The sequence below is a fragment of the Myiozetetes cayanensis genome, unplaced genomic scaffold, assembly GCF_022539395.1.
Source record: "Myiozetetes cayanensis isolate MyiCay16 unplaced genomic scaffold, myiCay2020 scf6-25, whole genome shotgun sequence".
NCBI classification, from domain to species: Eukaryota; Metazoa; Chordata; class Aves; order Passeriformes; family Tyrannidae; genus Myiozetetes; species Myiozetetes cayanensis.
The window spans coordinates 35,315,887-35,336,540 of record NW_026087853.1 but is presented as its reverse complement, the minus strand read 5'-3'; the positions used below and the strand labels follow the sequence as shown (position 1 = coordinate 35,336,540).

The 20,654-nt window shown below is 35.8% G+C and overlaps 1 protein-coding gene across 2 annotated transcripts in view; it reads right to left on the bottom strand.

The window, feature by feature from the left end:
* TTBK2 (tau tubulin kinase 2) overlaps window positions 1-20,654 on the bottom strand; it is an 86,305-nt gene that overhangs the window by 38,615 nt on the left and 27,036 nt on the right. Inside the window, exons 4-6 of one of the 2 annotated variants that reach the window (XM_050335507.1) lie at window positions 17,569-17,642; window positions 16,418-16,558; window positions 14,279-14,383 (exon numbers count right to left, since the gene is read on the bottom strand). In XM_050335507.1, the coding sequence (XP_050191464.1) occupies window positions 14,279-14,383; window positions 16,418-16,558; window positions 17,569-17,642 (320 nt within the window). Of the gene's footprint in view, window positions 1-13,333; window positions 13,384-14,278; window positions 14,384-16,417; window positions 16,559-17,568; window positions 17,643-20,654 lie in introns of those variants that run through there. The other variant, XM_050335508.1, reaches the window with a different exon arrangement.

Genomic DNA, 20,654 nt, shown 5'->3' with positions numbered 1-20,654 from the left:
ATTTCTTTGCAGGTGGCCCTGCCCTGGAAACACTTGACAATGTCTCAGATACACTAGATCCAGGAAAACAGGAATTCCTAGAAAAGTGAACTATTTCCTCTAAGCACACAGATTTGCAGATTCCTGGGAGACACTATGCTTACAAACCTGTCTACAAATGTGGCATCTTTGAAGAGGTGTGGTGAAAGCAAACCACTCTCCTTAGTTCAGTGTCTCCAGATAAATGCTCTGGGTTCATTGCTCTGGGCAACATTGGAAATGTTACACAGAGCAAAAATTTAACTTGTTATTGCATTCATGCAAAATAGATAACAAACATGAAAAAATAAACCCATACTGATTCTTTACATTATACCTCACACACACCATGGTTCTCCCTATCAATCAGGCAATGATTGAGTATTCTTAAGTGTCTCTAGGTTTTGCACTGAGAAGTCAGCAGTGCTGCCTCTAAAGTCAAGTTCAAAAGCACATAGCAAGGTGAGTAGAGAAGTAGCCACCTGTGTTACCCCTATTTTCCTTTGTTAAAGGCAGAAGAATCCTTCTTTTTTATGTTTTTCTTTAAAAAGTCAATTTCTCAGTTCTTATGCCCACCAGGAATATATTTCCATAACTACACACAATTCCAATTCTTTCAAACCTTTTTTCACACCAAATAGCTTCAACCACTCACATTCCAATCCCACCTTTCTGGGGGATACAGGCTTTGCAATCTACTGTCATGCCCAGCATGCTTTAGCACCAGTTAAAAATAAATGAAAAATTTAGGGATCTTCTGATTAAGGAAAGATGAAGCAGTTGAAATACGATTGCCATAACAATGTATTATACATCTTAATTAGTTTTCACTGCATATACAGCTCTTCAAACCCACACAGTCAGCTCTATCTTAAAATCCACATCAGACACTAATAATTGAGTATTCACACTTAGAACTCTTTATCAACCCATTTCCTACAGTTATTGGTATGACACGTTACTTAGACTCAGATCTACCTAAACAAATTTTATGATTTCCAAAACTGATTGCAGCAGTGCGATCCTATGCTACCAGAAGCCGGGTAACAAGCTGAGTTAACATCTAAACAGTACAATTACATTGTGCTATTGTGAGTTCTAACAGACATGTGGTGACAAATGAAAATTTAACTCCCACTGCATGTGCTATAAAGAGCATCACCATCTCTAAGGCAGCAGTATTTGATACATAAACCAAGCTCCTGAGCTACTCAGTTTTCAGTCTGGAGTATTTACTCAGCCAATGTGATGCACTTACTGAAAATGACAATCGTTCCAAAGCTGATTCATGAGCAGACAAAAAGTCTGGTGGGCTGGAGATGGTAACAGCCTACTAAGTGTCTGTCTCAAACCTGAACTTACTGCAGTGAAAAATCACACAGGATAAATCTGCCATGTATATTTTTGCTTTGCCCCGTGCAGTCTTTCTTCTTCCTCTTATACCATGAGCTGAAGCAGAAATTGCTATCAGAGGAAGACTCTACATAAACCAGCTGTGCTCCAGCAGATAATTTCCCCAGACAGCAGAATATTGTTTTATTTATCTCCATAAGTCAAAATTTTACAGTTGTTCTGCACTATGGGAAGTTCTGTGCTCTTAGCAGAGTTCTGACTGGAGAACCAATACCTTAATTTTTAATTGTTTTGTACATATCTTATTAAGTATTTATAATGATAACGATTACACCATATATTAAAGAGCTGCATTAATCCAGAAGTAGATCATTTCGAGTAGTAGACTTATTTCGACTATGAATGCAAAGCAAAACATCTCAAGCAAGCTAATGTACATAAATATACCCTCTTTCTACTTCTCTTCCCCATCCCACAGGGGCAGAAGAAGTGTGAGGGAAATGAACAAGAGGCTGAGGCTAAACCACAACAATAAAACAACACATTTTTCTTCTTTTCTTAAACTGTACAAAATAATTTTTCATAACTTAGCAGAGAATTTAGCTCATAACTCAGAAGGAACTGGAAACTGAAGTTTTCAGTTTGATTTTGGTTTGCTTCTATTTTCATCAGGAAACAAATTTTACTGGACCAAACCATCTGTCTTTCCACTACAATAGCTTTTAATTTCAGAGAAATAGCACAGCTCTCAGAGACTTCCAGTTCCTGCAAGTTTAATGAAAATTGGTGATTAAAGACAGAACCCAAATTAGTAAATTGACACAGAGACAGACAGCTAAAATTCAATTAAAAGGGTTCACATCCATCTTAAGAGACACCGCTGAGTTGGTCAACCAGTATTAATTTTAGATGATGCATAAGTACATGCCTAGTCCCAAAAGTGCAACCATGTATCGGTCAGAAAAGGAGGGTGTAGTATGAAGCTGCAAATACTAAGAAATTTGGAGGGCATAAGGGAAGCACAAAACAATAGGAAAACAGTAAGCTTCACCATTCATAGAATAATTTCTTTCAAAAATAAGATCAAATCTCAACAGAAAAATGATGTCTCTTTTTTTTGTTTGGTTTTGGGGTTTTTTTTAAAGCTGTTACAGTCCATTCCCCTGAGCATCTATTAGTTATATTGAAAATAAAGGAACTGTTAAATCAGAACACAGAACAGCTATACAGCACATTTCAAAATGCCCAAGTTACATTTCTATGTTAAATTATTTAATGGTTGGTTGGAAAAAATATCAGTGTTCTGCACACTGCAGGAAAGGAGAAAAAAACCCCTAGACCCTAACAATTACATAGTATTCTATTATAATATTTTTTCATATCTCAATTATTTCTCAGTCTGTTCCTTTGGGCAGGATATTGTGTATTCTGTTTTATTTTTTACCCCAAACACCAGGTCACAAGGAATCTTGCTATCAAGCAAATAACCACACATGATTTTCTTAAATTTTTAATTTAATTGTTGCAAGATTATTCAATTGACATGTTACAAAACAAAGTCACACCTCATGAAATTCATATATCCATTCTACTTTTGTCACCGAGTCAATTGATAATGCTCTTTTTTCATCTTTTGCATTAACTCACTGCCTGTCTCTTTGACCTTGTATTATCACACAGGACACACCAGCTGTCTCTCTCCATAACACTGACTTCCTTCATTACTTCTTTGTCAGTAATACAACCAAACTTGCAAGGATCATGTTCAGTGGATGCTGAAAATGCTACATATATACTCTGTAGGACTGTGCCTTAAGTAATATCCCTCTATGTCCTCGAAGGAGGTTATGGCAGACACTCGTTAGTGCCGGTAGGTATAACACAGATATATCATTACAGCTGCACACATCTGTCACTGGTACACGTATCACAGCAATGCGTTACTTCAAAAACTTCAGAAACCTAACAATTTAATACTTATTGTAATCTCTCTATTAAAAATAATGTCTGCACAAATCTCTCCAAACTAACTCCCTTGTCTTCCCTATAAAATTATCACTGATTCAGAAATGGAAGCTCAAATGACTAATGTCGTAATTCTTTCAACTCATGCAGATTACTTATATATCAATTAAACAAAGGGCTCTTAACTTAGTCTCTTCAGCAAATAACCAATCTTGTACAGTTTGTCTTGGTATTTAAGGAAAAAAAAATAATTAGGCTCCAGTCTTTGATGACTTAGAGGACATGAGAGAAAATATTAAAGAGGCATGTACAGCCTATTTAAAAAAGGCATTATATGTTTACATCTTGCATTGAATGACTGTGATATTATAATTTCTTTTCTACAGAACTAAAAGTTTTAAAGAAAATGTAATGTTGTAAAATGTCATCTTAGACTCTTCAACAGAACTTCATTTACTGAAACAAGCTTTTTTTTCCAAGTAGTCCACTTTTTAAAAAGTTATCAAATGCTTAGCTCAGAATTTAGAATGGAATCTTGCAAACCTCACCTATTTCCAGAAGTATATGTAACGTAGTCTGACTGATGCAAATTCAGCAAAGAAAAGCTGAAAATATAGTTCTAAAAATATTTATTCTTTAGACCAGTTCTTTGTTCTACAGTAGCAAAATGTACAAAATTTAATTTAATAAACATGGAAAGGCAAAAGTGGGCTATCATAGGAAGCGATATTCAAGTTTCCAAAAAATTACTCCAGTCCTCTCTTCCAACACTACTTTTGAATCATTATTTATTTATAAAAATATTTATTTTACAAACAAAGAACATACAGTAAATAGTTTTCAACTCTATTTTCAGGAGCTTACTGGATTCTAATTTGGCAGCTGAATTATATCACATACATGCCTATTGCTCCTTCTTTTACATTTATTTGTGCCATAATAGCTGAACTGATTTTGCTAATTGCAAAACACACAATCAGTGCAACAACATTATTCAAATAAATTAAGACTTACACGCTAAATTTTTCAAATACTCCTTTGCTTATGAATTCTTGTTCATTCTATGTCTTTCTGGATTTACAGCAAGTTCAGTACAAATCTATTACTTATTTTTAATGTTTTATAGTCCCAGCTCTCGAAATTTTGCACAAAGTGCTGAAGAGAAACAGAGAGAGGTGGCTGTTAAGGAGGCTGGTCTCAAAATACATGATTCAGATACCTGTTCCATTTCCACAGAAAGCTGGTAACAATGAAAAATTGGAAGTTCAGCTTAGTTTAGAAGAAATTCTTTACTCAGAGAGTGGTGAAGCACTGAAACAGGTTGCCCAGAGAGGCTGTAGATGACCCATCCCTGGAAGTGTTCAAGCCCAGGCTGGATATGGCCTTGAGCAACCTGGTCTAGTGAGTGGCATCCCTGCCCACAGCAGGGAGATTGAAACTAGGTGATCTTTAAGGTCTCTTCCAACTCAAACCATTCTGCGATTCCATGTGATCAGTGTTTCTTCACACTGATTTCTGCCTTTGTTAGACAAATACTGAAGAAATTTTTAAAAATCAGATTTTAGGATTGCCCAATTAGAGACATTTCATCCTGAGAACTTCTCAGGCACAGGTCTTTACTTTGTAACCACTCGTGCAGAGGTGTCCAGTATATCACAGCTTTCAGGTAATTGATGAGGAGGAAAAGTAACTTTTTGTCACTTCCTTGTTCCAAACAATTATGAGTGTTCAATCAAAGAAATACGGTATAAAAAGTCTACTCTGAAGTATTTCAGTGTGTAAAGGCCTCCGGGGACTATTATAGGAACTTATGAATATGGTTTTCTTCCTCCATCATAGAATCATTTAGTTGGAAAGGACCTCTAAAATCATTGAGTCCAACCATTAACCCAGCACTGTTAAGTTCATCACTGAACCACGTCCCCAAGTGCCACATCCACATCTTTTAAACACCTCCAGTAATGGTGACTTCTGGGCAGCCTGTTCCAGCGCTTGACTATCACCCTTTCCATGGTTTGACTCTTTCTATGACAGCAAGGAGGAGAGGATGATGGTGTTATCAGTTTGGTGGAGCAGTAACGAAGAGAACTCTTTGCTGAGCTGGAGCAGATTAGCCCTTTGGGAGAACTGTAAGGCTCTTGAGAGCTTCTTGTGCCATACCTGAATAGTCACATAGCTCTTGCTCCACATCATAGGGTACCTCCATGCTAAGCTTGAGAATGCATGTTGAATTACTCAAGTACTTGTGTTTTTCAAAAACAGGTTAAGAAAATGATAAACCAGGATTATCTTCAGGTTTGAATTGTTCTTTGTGACATACCATGTACAATAGCATAGCACCTACAGAAAAACTTCTTTGTCATGTTCATCACTTGCAGTCAGGACAACAGCAGCCTGACTACACAGCAGTGCAACTATTAATGAGACATGACTCCAGGAAACTCTACTCATACAAGAGTGTATTGCAAGGAGGAGGCTAAAGAGAAGTTGTTGCAATAACTGGTAAGAAAATAACCTAAGCATTGATGAAAATTTTATCAGAAGAGAGAAGGCATGTGGATAAATTTTAGAGAAGTTTACAGAAGTTTCAGTAAGCAAATAGTAAGATTTAGTTTTGAGACAGGTAATAGAGATGAGGAAGATGAAAATATTTCAAGTGGAAAAATAAGTATGATTTTCCTTGTTTAAGTGCATGCATGCAATCCTCAACTAATCATATCCCTGTGTACTGTACTGTTAGGAACTGAGAGAGAACATGATTGAGAAAAGATAACATAAGGTAAATGCTAGCAACAAAATGCTTCTCAACAGGATGAAACAATCACTGAACAGTACATTTAAGGAAGTGACATGGACCCTGCAGCACCAGGCTTTCAACCATTTTAATCAGGTATGGAAGAGAAGCCTGTTTAGACCAGTTAACATACTGTAGACAATTATTTGCGAAATGCTTGATGTGGTGCACACAGCTCCCTGGAACTTTTTTGTACTATTTAATGTAGTACATTATGTAATCCACTGCCATTTAATAATGTATAAACACTTATAACACTCAAACAGTTCCTAGTAGCCCTTGGATTTTGCTTTAATCTGTCACTCAAAACAGAGATGTATCAAGGACCTGCTAAAGAAAGAGTGGATCTTCTTGCTCTTTAACTAAAACTAAAACCTGAACAATTGCTCAATTTTCTGGAGTTGACCAAAGTGCTGCCAATCATTTAAACTTAATAGGTGGTCTCATTTCAACCCAAATTTTAATCTGAATGCAATGTTCAATAACTATTCTTGAACAACTTCCAGTATACAGACTCTTACTTATAATAAATTCATGCAGTCAAAGTATTATTCAGTAGTTTCTAACACAAATCCTGGCACTGAGGCAAAACTGAGATGTTTTTAGCCAGTACTATCTGTACACCACTTCTGAGTCTTTTTTTTCTTAAAGTTATATCAATGTTTGCTACAAAAGCATTTACTGGAAAGAAGAGTGAGAAGCATATATAAGCAATCCATCTTTAAACAGTCTGTGAATCCAAATTGCCTTCAGAGAAGACAAAAGATTGGCAGTGATCAGTTTTGATTACAGTATTGTAGCTTCACCATTGCTCCTCTGGTTCTTAAAATCCCACTATTCCACTTTTTTTCCCATCATAAAAAGCATTTAATGGTTACAGCTTCCACTCCTTCAGTACAGTAAAAACAATGTTCTCTTCCAAACACAAAAATAAACAACCTTCAATTCTTCTGCCAAGACGACAGGAGGTAAGGCAGAATAAGATGGAAGTGTTCTCTAGTCTTGCTCAGCAATCAAGATAATCCAAAATATTATTAAAAAGAAACATCATGCAAATCAAAAATATAAGCATTCCCAAATTTTAGAAAGTAAAAAACAAAATGAAAATATGAATATATTATCCTTTCAGTCCCTGTACTTAACTGAAGTACAATATAGTTCCAAAGTTTTCAAAATGGATATAATGCTCTATTTTGTTATCTGCCAACACATTTCTGTGCAGGGTTGGGTTTTTTGGGGGGTGTTGCTTTCACTTTTTTATTGGTTCTCATTTGGTTTTGGTTTTGTGTTTGTTTGAGGTAAGAATTCAGCTTCTTAAAGTACGTTTCTAGGACACCACCTGTCATCCTAAAGCGAAATTTGAAGATAAAAACTCATTTGCTGGAAAATCCTCAGGACCTGAGGGCACTGAAGAAAGGCAAAGAGCACTTAGCTGATTTTGTACATTATCGCCTCAATAGAATAACATGTTCATTGTTTGATCCGAACAGATTTGTAACTGCTTCCCTAGACAATAAAAAGACCTAAACATTTGCATTCACAATTGCTTTCACTGCATTTTTCTAAGGGTCAGACTGTACAGCAGCTGGCGTGTCTTCTGCTTTAGTAGAAGTCAGAGACAATTTTTGTTATTGACAGGTCACCAGTAAAGAGCATGAGAGCATGAGTAATGCCTCAGAAAATTTTGGTGGATATGCTATTGTCTTAGGATTGGAATAGGTTTGTTAGTGTTCAGAGAGTAAGTTCTGTGACTGATTTAATACAAAGCATACCAGAAAAGAACACTGCAACATTTTCTAGCTGTTCTAAAACCAGGAATTCCCAGCTTGGTCATGTTTAAGATTTAAAATTTCCAAGCTAAAAAAAAAAAAATCTGTAAAGTTAGATGTAAAATACTGTAAACCTCCTTAATGTATGTTAAAAAGAATGCAATTTTTATTGTTTTACTTATTTGCAAATAAATACAGGAAAATGTTGACACTTGAAATTAAGGTCATGCTAAAAAAAACCTATGATGGTGAGAACTCTGATGAGGCTCTTTGTTTTGTTTAAATAACAACTGAAGGATGACCTAAAATCTAGTCATTGGGAAGGACAGGAGAAAGGTGGGGAGATGGGGGAATGCAGTCATAGAGAAACTTTCCCTTTGACTTACAAAGCCTTATTTATCAAAAATACAACATTTCCACACACAAAAGAGTCTCCTCAGAATACATTTCAACCCAGTAATCAGGATACTCTCAAAGAGGAAGGCCACTTCCAAACTGAGCACCAAATTGGACAAAAAGGAGTTTTCTCTTTCAATTACTTTTGGTGAGTCCAAATCATCAGACACAGGGGACTGGCTGTTGATCGGAACAATTCTCTAGGCTGCCAGTCAGTGAAACCTGTATACTGAGTAGAAAAACACTGATGTTTGAGATAAAGGGTTTTATCTAAGCACTGTCTACTCATGGATAGTTTTTTAATTGTTACTCACTAGCTTTGTCACATCAGCTTGCATATGTTACACTACCTTCTTTGTAAAACAAATGTAATGCAGTTATTTAGAAGTTGCAATAACCACAGAAATAAAAGACCACAAAACTCAGGCCTGTGATAATACCTGACATTTGAATTTGTCGATTTTTAAAGAATTATGATCCTAAAATTATTTTTCAAAGGTTAATCTCTGACAGCTTCTTTTATCGGTTTCCTTTTTTCTTTTATTTTGCTTTCTTTATATTAAATTTAATAGTACCTCAAAGAACAGCTGTGGTTAATGTTCACTTTAAAACAGGAGTGATGACAACTGCTAGCTGCAGTACTGATGATGTTAAGAATGCAAATGTCCTTCAGATTTTGTCCCTCAAGGTTTTCTATTTCTGTACCACAGCTGACACCTTCACTTTCCATTTTCACCATGTAAATAGAGACACAGAAATTGAAGGCTGTATGAAGTTAGGTTTACATCCAAAAAGAATCATTTATTCTTTGTCTCAAGAAATAAAAAAAAAAAAAAAACAGATGCTTGTACTATTTACTTTGGTTATCTCTAAGACAATGGCAAACAAAATGGTAGATATTATGCTCTCAAAAAGCAATAAACAGCAGACTATGAATCTCATAAATATACTAAATTTGCATCCTGCTAAATATATTTGCTCGATGATTAGAGTCTCCCCACAAATATTAAATTCTAATTACCCTGCTTTGGAGTAATCAATTCTTATCTACACTATTAATTCAATTGTGCTTCCTCTCTCCAACAATATATTTGCTTGCCCAAGTTTCATCCTTCTTTTTTCAAAAGCCTACATCATCCTCAAAAGTTTTTGTTCTCCTTCCCATACTAAATTTTCTATCTTCCAATCTTTTCCCTCACTACACAAGGCTCCTCCCACCCATCAGTGTTTCCTTATCAACTTCCACTCCATAATTTAATTCTACATCTACCCAAATATCTGTATTCTAATAATGTCCCCAACACGTAAAATTTCAGTTTCAGAAGCCTATACACACACATACTATTGTCCAATTTTCCAAATTCTTCATCCCATTCCCAGCTACACCTGTAACACTGTTCAAGCTTTCACAAAAGTATAATTGGTCAAAATATCACAGAATCACAGAATATGCTGAGTTAGAAGGGACCCACAAGGATCATCAAGTCCAACCCATAGCCCTGCACAGGACCATTCCCAAGAGTCACACCAGGTGCCTGAGAGTATCATCCAAAAGCTTTTTGAACTCTCTCAGGCTTGGTGCTGTGACCACTTCCTTGAGCAGCCTGTTCCAGTGCCCAACTACGAACAGGAAAATGAACAAACAAACAAACAAACCCAGATCCAAACCTACCCACTGTAAATACTGAACTCTATGTTAATAGACCGAACACATTTCCAAAGATCTTATCTGCAAGAGTTACACCTTTTTCTATCTGCCCTTGAAGAGATGATGTGGCACAATAGATACATTTCATCTGCACTCTAAGACACAGAATGCTGGTGCTACCTACATCTAGTGTATGCCATTTGCATTTAAGGTCTTGGCTGAAAATTTTTAAAGTTTTTATGACACATTTAAATAAAACTTCAAGTTCTTTAGCTAATAAAACAGGGCTAAGTAAATTGAACAGAAAATATAAAATTACACATGCTTTCATTTTTGAACAAGCGTGAATCATTCTATACTCTTCCAAGCAACACTATGATACACATTTGTCATTACTTTTCTTTCATCTTTCAGAAACTTACAAGCTGCAATAAGTGTTTGTTTCTGCCTTTTATGTTCTAATCAGGGTGTAATGTCAGATCATACAACTTTATGAACTGCAGCACTTCTACTGTCTTCAGCATATTCATATATTTTACAAATATCTTATTACTGAGATACAACAGACATATCCCTCTCTCTTTGAAGTTAGCTCCTCACAAGAAGAGTCATTCAGACAGCTGCACAACAGGACAACTTTGTTGAGATGAATCCATTTCAAAATCAGCAGTTAAAAATGTTTTATTATCCAGTAGTATTTCTGAGAAAGAACTATTTGTAGCATGAAAAAGTGTGCAAAGCTTTGTTTTAGCTTTATATTTTGTGTTAATCTATTTTCCTTTCAGTTTTGAAGATTCACCAACTGAAGTAGACCACTGTAGTAAAATGACACTATAATAAGAAAACTGCAACTACAACTAATTAATTTTAAGACTAATCTCTGGAACAAATGCGGAAATTGTCTGTGCTGACTGAATAACCCAAGAGAATGCAAAACCTCTGGGTCCTTAAGATGAGCAATAGAGGTATTACATTTTGACTGTATGTTCAGACACTGAGGCAGACTAATAAACCTTGAACACATTTTCATTACATAAAATCATCCCTCAAAATACTTCTTAATTTCCTGAAATGAACTCTTAGCCCTGTTTATAAAGAGGGGTAATATTTTGACATAAAGAAAATGCTGAATTTTAAATCACAGTCTGGATAATGATTATGGAATACCAGAAAAGATTAGTCCTTCTCTAACAGTTGTTGTATTACATTTATAACCAATTCTAACCCTCTTCACCAACTTTACAACAGATTACTACCTACACAGTGTAAAAAGAAGACTTAGAAAGTGCATTCCCTTTGTAAGGAAGGGAATAAAGACAGCTACAACTGAAATATTTGAGAAATACACTGGAAATGTGTCATCTCATTGTTTTCTGAAATAGAGTTCTGATATTGCTGAGTGAAGAAATTATATCGTTCTAGAGAGAGGCTTTAAAAGGCTATTTCAGCTGCAGTGGGGGAAAAGAAGCTTATGTAAAAAAGCAAAAAAGGCAATGACAGAAGTACCAGGGAAACCAGGAAGAATGAGGAGAAAATTTGATACTAGTTTTTATAAACACAAAACGTATGCTTTTAAGTTTACAGCAATGTATGCCCAGTCTTAAAAAGTAGTGGAATTAATTCATCTGCTCTGTAACTTCATGTCATATTTTATATTGAAAGCTTGAGTCAAATGGAATGGATGACTCAAATAATGTATCATTGGCTAGGCCCCCAAGTTAATAAATGATGAAAACCTAACTGATGATTCAAAATGAAATAGTTGTTTCCCTTCTTAATTATCTGTGTCCCTCAGTTATGTAAAAATCAGTGCATCCTGTAGCAGTAGTTCACATGAAAACTGCTGTCACTGACTTCAGAAGCTTAAGCTTTTCATGAAAAAGGGATTCTGATGGATACAAAAATGTGGGAATAAAGACAACATTAATACCTACAGAAGCAGTTTCCTAGATTCCATCATACTCTTGGTGGATGAATTACAATATATCTCCTTGAAGTTTTATTTTTTCCTTTCAAAATCTGTATTACTGTTATCTGGTTACTGCAACCAAAGGTCATTTTAGATAATCTAATCCAAGTGTGAAAAATCATGCTACCCCAAATCCCACTAGGGAAAAAAAAAAAGTGAAATGGGCTGAAAACTGCTTGTTCCTCAATTATTTAAAAGGTAGTCCATATGTAACACTCCAAAATGCAATGAAAAACACAGTAAGTACTACAGTGTTGCACCCCCCCTTTTTTTTTTAATGCTACCTCCTGAGCAGCTTTTTATATTAAATCTGCATTTTTCAAAACAGTATTCAGACAGAAGCAGCTACAACTGAATGGTGTTAAATCACCATGGAATCTGACATTAAGATGGGCAGTACGAAGATGAACAACACCTCTGAAAACAACGCTGAGACATCTTAGGAAATGACAGGCATCTCTAGGAGAACCTTTAGTATGGAATTATGGCATGGAATTAGTTCAGATGGCTTTCTCATTTTAAGTTCTCTACTTTGACTATTCTTTCAGGTAAGAAAGCTAGGGAGACATCATAAATCCTCAGGAAGAAAATGAACGGACAACAAACGAACTTGTCTATAACAAACAAGAAACAAAAGCCTGCTGTGGTTGAACCTCAGCCAGCAACCAAGCCTCACACAGCCACCCGTCACTCCCCCACCAGTGGGATGGGGAGAGAATCAAAAGCAAAGAAACTAGAAAACTCATGGGTTGAGATAAAGACAGTTTAACAGGCAAAGCAAAATTAGGGTTATAAAAAGCTCATAGTCAAACAGTCAGCTTTAACTATGGAACATACTATGTTTTTGGACAACATGCTTTGACACTGTCCTGGGTTATTTGCAGTGTCTGCTGAACAAATTTAATAAAGCTTAGAAAGACAGCCTTAAGGAGAAGCACATAGCACATTTAATGAAAATATTAATAACTTCTATTAGTAAGCAACACCAACAGTAGGGTTGCTCTCTACACAGTAGCCATTTCTAACTATTACATACAAACAAACCCACTGTCTTTCTCCCCACCACCACTGCACTCTACAAATATGGGTTACACTGTCAAAAAATTTGCAGAAATTTAAATTGAAGAATTACTTCAGTTACGTTGTAGGGCACTGCAATGAAAAACAAAAGGCAAGAGGTGAGTTTTTACAAAGGAAGGAATAGGAGAAATATGGAATTTTCTGTTCTTATCACCTATTTGTTTCTGAAAATGCTACCACTGGTGTGTGTATATATACAGAAACTTGGGAACTGTTTTCTCTTTGAAATTACAGGTCAGTTCAAAAAGCATTAGAAGCAGCCAAACATACAGAACACGACAAGAACACTGAGAAATAATAAAAAAAAAAGAGAAGTAAACTACTTAAAATGTTTAGCTCACCTTTCCAACAGCAGCAGCCACTCTGTTGGTCTCCCCTGCTCTTTGCTTTCATTGCAGTGTCCAGCATTATGGCTGAAGGAATAGAGTACAGCAGAACCCCGCTAATTTACCTTACTAATTCATAATCTGCACAAAAAAAATCTGCCACTTTCCCAGCTTCTTAGGCAAAATAAAAGTGAAAATCCTGTAGAGATGTCTTCTACCACTCACATCATATTTATAAATATGCCACACAGTATTGACTAGTACATTATTCAGTATTACCATCAAAATGAAAACTAAAGTAGCTTTAAAAAGAAAATATGTTTCTTTAAGACATCACCATGTACCATGGCACTGACATGCTCATTTTCAAACTTTGAAATTACCAAAATTAACTACCCATCAGTGAATTAGGGAGGCTCTACTGTACTTAAAATTGTAATTTCCTCACTGATATGCTTTTATCTACAATTTTTTTCAGGTTGTTTGCATTTGGAATACAGTAACTACACTTAACTATGTCCTCTTATATATTATAATTAGTGTCCTATCACTGTTTTAGTTATTCAGACTTCCTCTTTCAGAAGATTATACATATTCACTTTAGTATCTGACTTTTATTTTTTTTCTCCTCATAGTTGTTGGGGTTTTTTAAACGCAATATACAACACCAAGTGAAATTCAGCTCCGGTATATTACTGATAATTAATAAAAACCTGACAAATTATCCCAAAATATCACAGATGTACACTTCTGGTTCAAGCCAAAAATCAGAACCTGAATCATTCCCAACTGCCAGTCTTTTAACATGATCAATAAATCACATGGCATTTCTGATCTGGAATAGTTTTTGTCAAGCTTAAAACAGTTACCAGTTTAGTGCAACTCCCATACTTCTCCAGAAAAGAAGAGAGCATACTACCACATTCAAGTATTCAAATTTCAACTGTGAAAAAATCTTACTGGTCTGACATCCCCACATGAGTTGGTAAATTGCCGTGCCAAGCCAAAATCCAGCATATAACACTTCCTACAGGTGCTAGGAAAACGTCCCATTGCGAAGTTTGACTAGGAAGAAAAACAAATACAGATAGATAATAGAAACAAAGACACAGGTTTCAATATATTCATGTATTAATGCAGTAAAACAATCATAAGAAAATTCATATTCTACTTCTGCATCCTTCCTTCCATATTTTCACTTTTATCAAACTCCCATTAAATTTGAAGGAAACCTTGTTAAGAAAAACAGGCATCCAACTTAGCACATCTGAACAGTGGGCTATATTGTCTGACAAGATTGTCATCTTACTTTGTCACTAGAATATATTAAATTTCAGCAAGAATTTTCCAACCATGTCACCCACTCACATATATTGATTTGGACATTTCAAAAAACTACCAATCAAATTGCCAACAAGTTCATCTAAACAAATGCACTAATATTGTATATGCAGAATACAAAATATGGGATGCCAACTGCCTTTTCCAGCCACGGATGGGGAAAGAACCAGGTTTAAAAAACCAGACAAACCACACACCTGAGTAAACTGGAAGCTTAACACAATTAACTCTAGGAAAACTTCTTGTTTCCATTAAGTGGAACAGCAGTACCATTCTAAGTAAATCTGAAATTCAAAACTGCTTCATTGTCTATAGTTGAGGGTAAAAGCCAATCAAAACTATGAACTGAAATTAGTGCGATCAACATTATTTTTAAATGGAACAGAGTTTCAGCATTGCCTAATTGATCACAAGGAAAAAAAACAACCAAGGACTTCAATATTTCAGCTCAAAGCTCGCTTTTAGCATAATCTGTCTAGAAGACAAATAACAAAAGAATAAAAGAACTTGTATTTTTAAGCCAGGAAAACTGCATACTAGAAAGCAATCATGTCTTCTTTTGCATTTGTGAGTCACAACATAACTCGTAAAGGGGAAGAAAAATTACTTCTTTTATGAATCTAATATATGACCTCACGGTGTTGTTTATCCTGTCTCAACCTTTAAATTTTGGGGTTTTTTCCTTCCCCTGATCAAACTCTCCATTTTCATCCTATCTGAGCCCACAGACTCCACCAAGATATAGCTCAACAAGAAGATGTCCCTAATCCATCCTGCCAGTCATAAGGGAACACATTTCCCATTCAAAACTTAAAACTCTTTCATCATCAAATTCTTGAGACCCAGCTAAGTTCTTCTCACCTATTTCACTTGACATTCACTGCCTCTATGCCCTTAAATGAGGAGGGTTCAGGGAGAATACAAATTTTATAAAGAGTTGCCAGGAAGAAGTGATGAAAAAGAAAATTTCCTAATGCACAGAAACTTATCAAAGGTTTTAGGTAAGCATCATTAAGTTGACAGGAAGTTTGGCTACATGTCAGATACAACCAGCCATGCGTGTATCTATTAGAAAACGCAAGATTTCCTTATTTTTTTCTCATTTACAAATTTTGACAGTACAGTGTTCTAATCATATTTTAAATACACAGCAATATTAAAAAGAGGCGGTGTAATTTCAGGAATAAAGTCAAAACCAGAAAAAACAGGGAGAATAAAAGCCTGATATTATCAGGAAGGCACTACCCTCATGGTATATTGACAACAGATTTTATTGGAATTGCACAATAAAAAATACCTTTCTCTTACAGTCTGTCCTTCCTCTCCTTATTTGTTAAGAATACATTAAATACAAAAAATTGCTATTGAAGGGCTTAAAAATACGTCCTACATTTAGTATCTATTCTTTTAGATTTATTATATGACAATATTACCTGCCATTAGTCAAACACATTATATCATATCTCGTGGCAAATACTCTTGATTACATGCTGCTACAGATAAGAGTTGGAAGTTTTAACTACAGAAAACTGCAAGGAGGCCTAAATTAACTGGGGACAATGATGACAAGGACCAAAGTTACTGTTGTTGCATTCCAACATTAATTAAGAGAAAAAAAATCTGTCCTATCTGATGATTTAACCTTCAGTTTTCTGTCATTTTTGCACTTTAGCATCTAGTACAGAACCTATTCTTATTTATGCAGCCATCTAATGACCACATCTTACTTGCCTGTTTTGATTTAATGGGCAGACTTACTGGTTTTATGTCCCTGTGCAGGAATCCCACAGAATGAATACTTTCAATAGATTCCAAAATCTGCTTCCCAAGCCGCAGAGTGGTACTAATGGTGAACGTTCCTCGAGATTGGCTCCGACGCAGGTCTGCCAAGTTCCGACCCTGATTAAATCAAAACAATGTTTTCATAAAAAAAAGACTAAAGCCAAGATTCACAGATGGTGTAATATCTTCCTACTTCTTTAGCTGTTCGTGGTTAACCATGGAATACTCTCAATACCTATTTTAACATTTAAGGATAACACATCTCACCTAAGTGTATACACAAGTATTTCCAACAGTAAATTTTGAATCTGTTTTTGAAAATATGAATCTTAGTATCTGAATACATAGAACAAACTAATCTCTGTTAGAAGACTAGTACAAACACTATTAGTTAACATCGTATCTGTGTCACACCTGAAAAATAGCCACTGAGAAAACGCTCACAAAGAGTTCTTTACACTCATCTCTTTAAGGAAAAGTACATAATTTAATTATACATTATAGCCGAAAGGATGAGAAATATACTATGTAGGAAATGCAAGTCTGTGACATCACAAAACTGTTGGTCTTCCAAAATAACAGATGACCAACAGTGTGAACTAGAGCACACTTTTTCTAGTATTCATATTCACCAAGATGATAAAGGACAATAATCTCATAACCTTCATTGCTAATCATCCATTTTATCCCTTTTTTACAGGAACAAGTCTTTCAGTAAAGTGAATTAAGTGTTTTCTCTTATGTGCAAAGAGTATTTTTTTCACTTTTATCAAAAAACCATCAAAATGCAGAGACAAATATAACACATTTTAGACTATCTTCAAGTGAAGACTTAAAAGGAATGTAAATTATCTCAGAAGATATCACAGTTCACTCTTTCTAAAGTGAGAGATCTTTCTCAGGATGCAAGTTTTCTCCTTTTTGACAGAATTATGGAAAGGATATAATAAAAGGATACAGATATAAGGATATGTTCAATTTAGCTCTGCTCACTACTATGTGTTCGTGATCTTTGAGGTACTACTTTTAGTCAGGCATCCTCTAAAATTTTACTAGTATTTTCCCATATGCTTGGCTAATAATCCAAAACACACAAGCAAACATTGAGCTCTGTTTGATACACTGACCTGCAACTGCATGACCACATAGTTAAATCTGTCATTGCGTCCACATCCGATGAATCTACAGACATGATCTTTTCCTGAGAGAAAAAGAAGCAAATTAGCCAATAATAATGAAATTCTGCGGTTTATTCCTTTAAATACCTAGCAAATTACTTAAAATTATAGTTATATTTCTATAGAGGTGCTCAATAAACTAAGTCCCCCACAATTCAGCAGCAGTAAAACTAAAGTTAGTTCTACCTGCAATTAAACAAAAGCTTTTTCCCATAATATATGAAGGTCTACCACAGCCATCACTCTTCCATAAGAAAAGATGCACGACAACATGCCTAAAGATCCAAAAACTTGAGGTATTTTGGACTGGAGAGGTTGTTTTCTTACAAAGCTGGTGGCTTGTTACAGACAATAATCTGAGTCACCGTTCCTCTTTTCTATAAGCTGCAGTTGCCGTGATGAAAGAGAACAGTAGGAGTTACTTGTTGGGCTATGTTTTGTATTAAAAAATTGTAGAAATTATAATTCAACAAATCCAATTTATTAACATCTTTTTTCTAGAATATGATCTTTGTTATTTAGCTATAAAAGATAAAGTCATCTCAGGTACACTGAAACAGAGAAAAAAATATTATAGTTTTGTTTAAGCCAATTTTCTCTAAAGCCTCCTCCTGTCCTAGGAGCAAACTGCGGAGGAGACGAAGGCTGGTCAAAAATAATCTCCTTACTATCCTGCAGTTGTAAGTCAAAACATAAGATTCCCCAGTAAATAAAAAGGCAAGCCAAGGACTGTAGCAGGGAAACAGAATGGGAATACAAATTCATTGTTATTTTGATATCTGTGTTCATTGTCTTGGAGAGAAGCTGGGAGCCCTTATGATCCCACTCTGTGACAGAACAGGGAACTGTAGGGTTTAAGTCCCTGAGGCCATTTACCTTCCTTTCTGACACTGTGGAAGCTACAGCCAATAGAAAGTCGATGGTCTCAAGTGGTTACTAAAGGTGTGTAAAATTTGTGTCATCTAAGGTTTCTTTCATGAATTTCTTTACCCTTAGAATTACCAGACTCTCATAAAGCGAGGGAGGAGGGGTGGGGGGGAAGTGAAAGGAGAAAGGCAATTAAAAAATGAAAGAAAACCCCAAACATTACTTTTTTTCAAATGACCCTTGTGGTTAGCTATAGATCTGAGGGGACTTTTTGCTACTACTGCACTCGCTGCACTCAGAGCTCCATCAAAGCCCTACTTGACCCTATAGCTTCTGAATATTCTCACTTCACTTGACAGAAGAGTGGTTGTCTGTTTATTGCTTCCTCAGGAAGCTTCCTGCCACATACAATTAAATCAGATAGGCCCATTTAAAAAAAGAAAATATTACAGGATTCATCACAATAATTTATTTTAAAAGAAATCTCTATAATTTCTGCAAATATGTAAATACTAAGCTATTAAGTACCACTGCTTTTCCTCCACTTTTTCCTTCCACCCATTCATTTAAGTAAGACAGGCAGTATTACAGACAGTATCATTTTATGAAGAAAAAGACTTAGCAGCACATTTGTCAAGATGAAATTTTGTATATTCATTGCTGCAGTTTCCAGTTAATGAAGTGTCATCTCAAATTCTTATGATTCATTTTACATCCACTGTGGGTATGCTGAAGGAACATCTTCAGAGAAATGTATATTAGTCAGATTTTATCTGTCCAATACAGAAAATCTCCAAAATGTGGTTCGGTCAGAGAAATCCCACTTCAACTGGAGCACCAACTCAGTTTGTGTGGTCAGTTCTCTGGAAACTAACTTCTATAAAAACCTGAGGAAAGAGGGAAGAGAAGTGGGGCCTGTACACCTTATTCAAATAGAATGATCCTCCACCACTCCAGTGGGGCTACAGATTCCTACTTGAGCCTTACACATACTCCTTTTCCCTCAGCAAGAAAACAGTATTTTCTCTCACCTATGAGCTACACGACTGGTGTTCAGGGAGAGAAGGTGATGTTAACAGGCTGCAGCAAACAACTATGCCCTCAAAAAACCTCCTAGGGAGGGTAGGAAGCCTACACCCCATTCCCCAGGCTGCTGCAGCGTATCGCTGCAGGGAGCTGTAGAGCCTACACCAGGGGCAGCCCAGTGCTAAACTACGCTGGGGAGCTGTAAATGAGTGAGGGAGAAGCCTGTAAGGTTGTGTGAGACGGAAACCAACTGAGTGAGTCTCACTCTCACTGAGTGAGATGTGATAAATCTGTCTCCTCCCATCTGACTGTGGGAACAGATGGCCTAACAACATGGTTAAACAAAACAACCATCTGTTGCAGCAGAGTTCTTTTTCTTAAAAGGAGAACCAGGGAGCTTAAAGAGTTAAACAGTATTCTGCAACACTAAATACATGACAGAAGGGGGGAAAAAAAAAAAGAAGATGTAATTGATGACTAAGCTGTAATAAATGGCCACATCAGTGAACATACTCCTCCTTCATAATTAAGAGAGAAGTCATACGACTACTCACACATTTAAGCAAGTTTTGCTAGGTCAGTTTTAAAAGAGCTTCTTTGAAGTTTTTCACTATTCACTGTACTGTATACCCACAAAGTTATTACTCATTTTCCCACGTAATAAATGACCACACTGTTTTAATTTTCAAAATTCTGAAAGTAAAGAATGATAAAAAATAGTACATCCCTGCACTTCTGCCAACAGTTTTTCTCATTTCAGATTCTAATACAGATACACTCAAAAGCATGTTCATAACCCTAAGAATGTGCCTATTTCTAGTAAAGACTGGAAGAGCTGTTCTGCTTGATTGAGACATATTACACCTCTTTATTTAATTCTTTTCCTAAAAGCCTGTTTTTTCATAACTTTCCCAGAAATTGTACACATTTTTTAAAATCAGATCTACACATCAAGAGAATTTTGAATTATTCCGTCAGCTCATGTCTCTCATTGCATACAATTCATAGATCAAACTTGCCAACCATTTGCAAGCAAAAGGATTTTCATGATGATTTTATTCCTTCCTCTATGTCCAAGGTAACTAGAACACCTTGAAAGTAAGAGAACATAAGCCCTTTGAGAAAAGGATAATAATTATTTA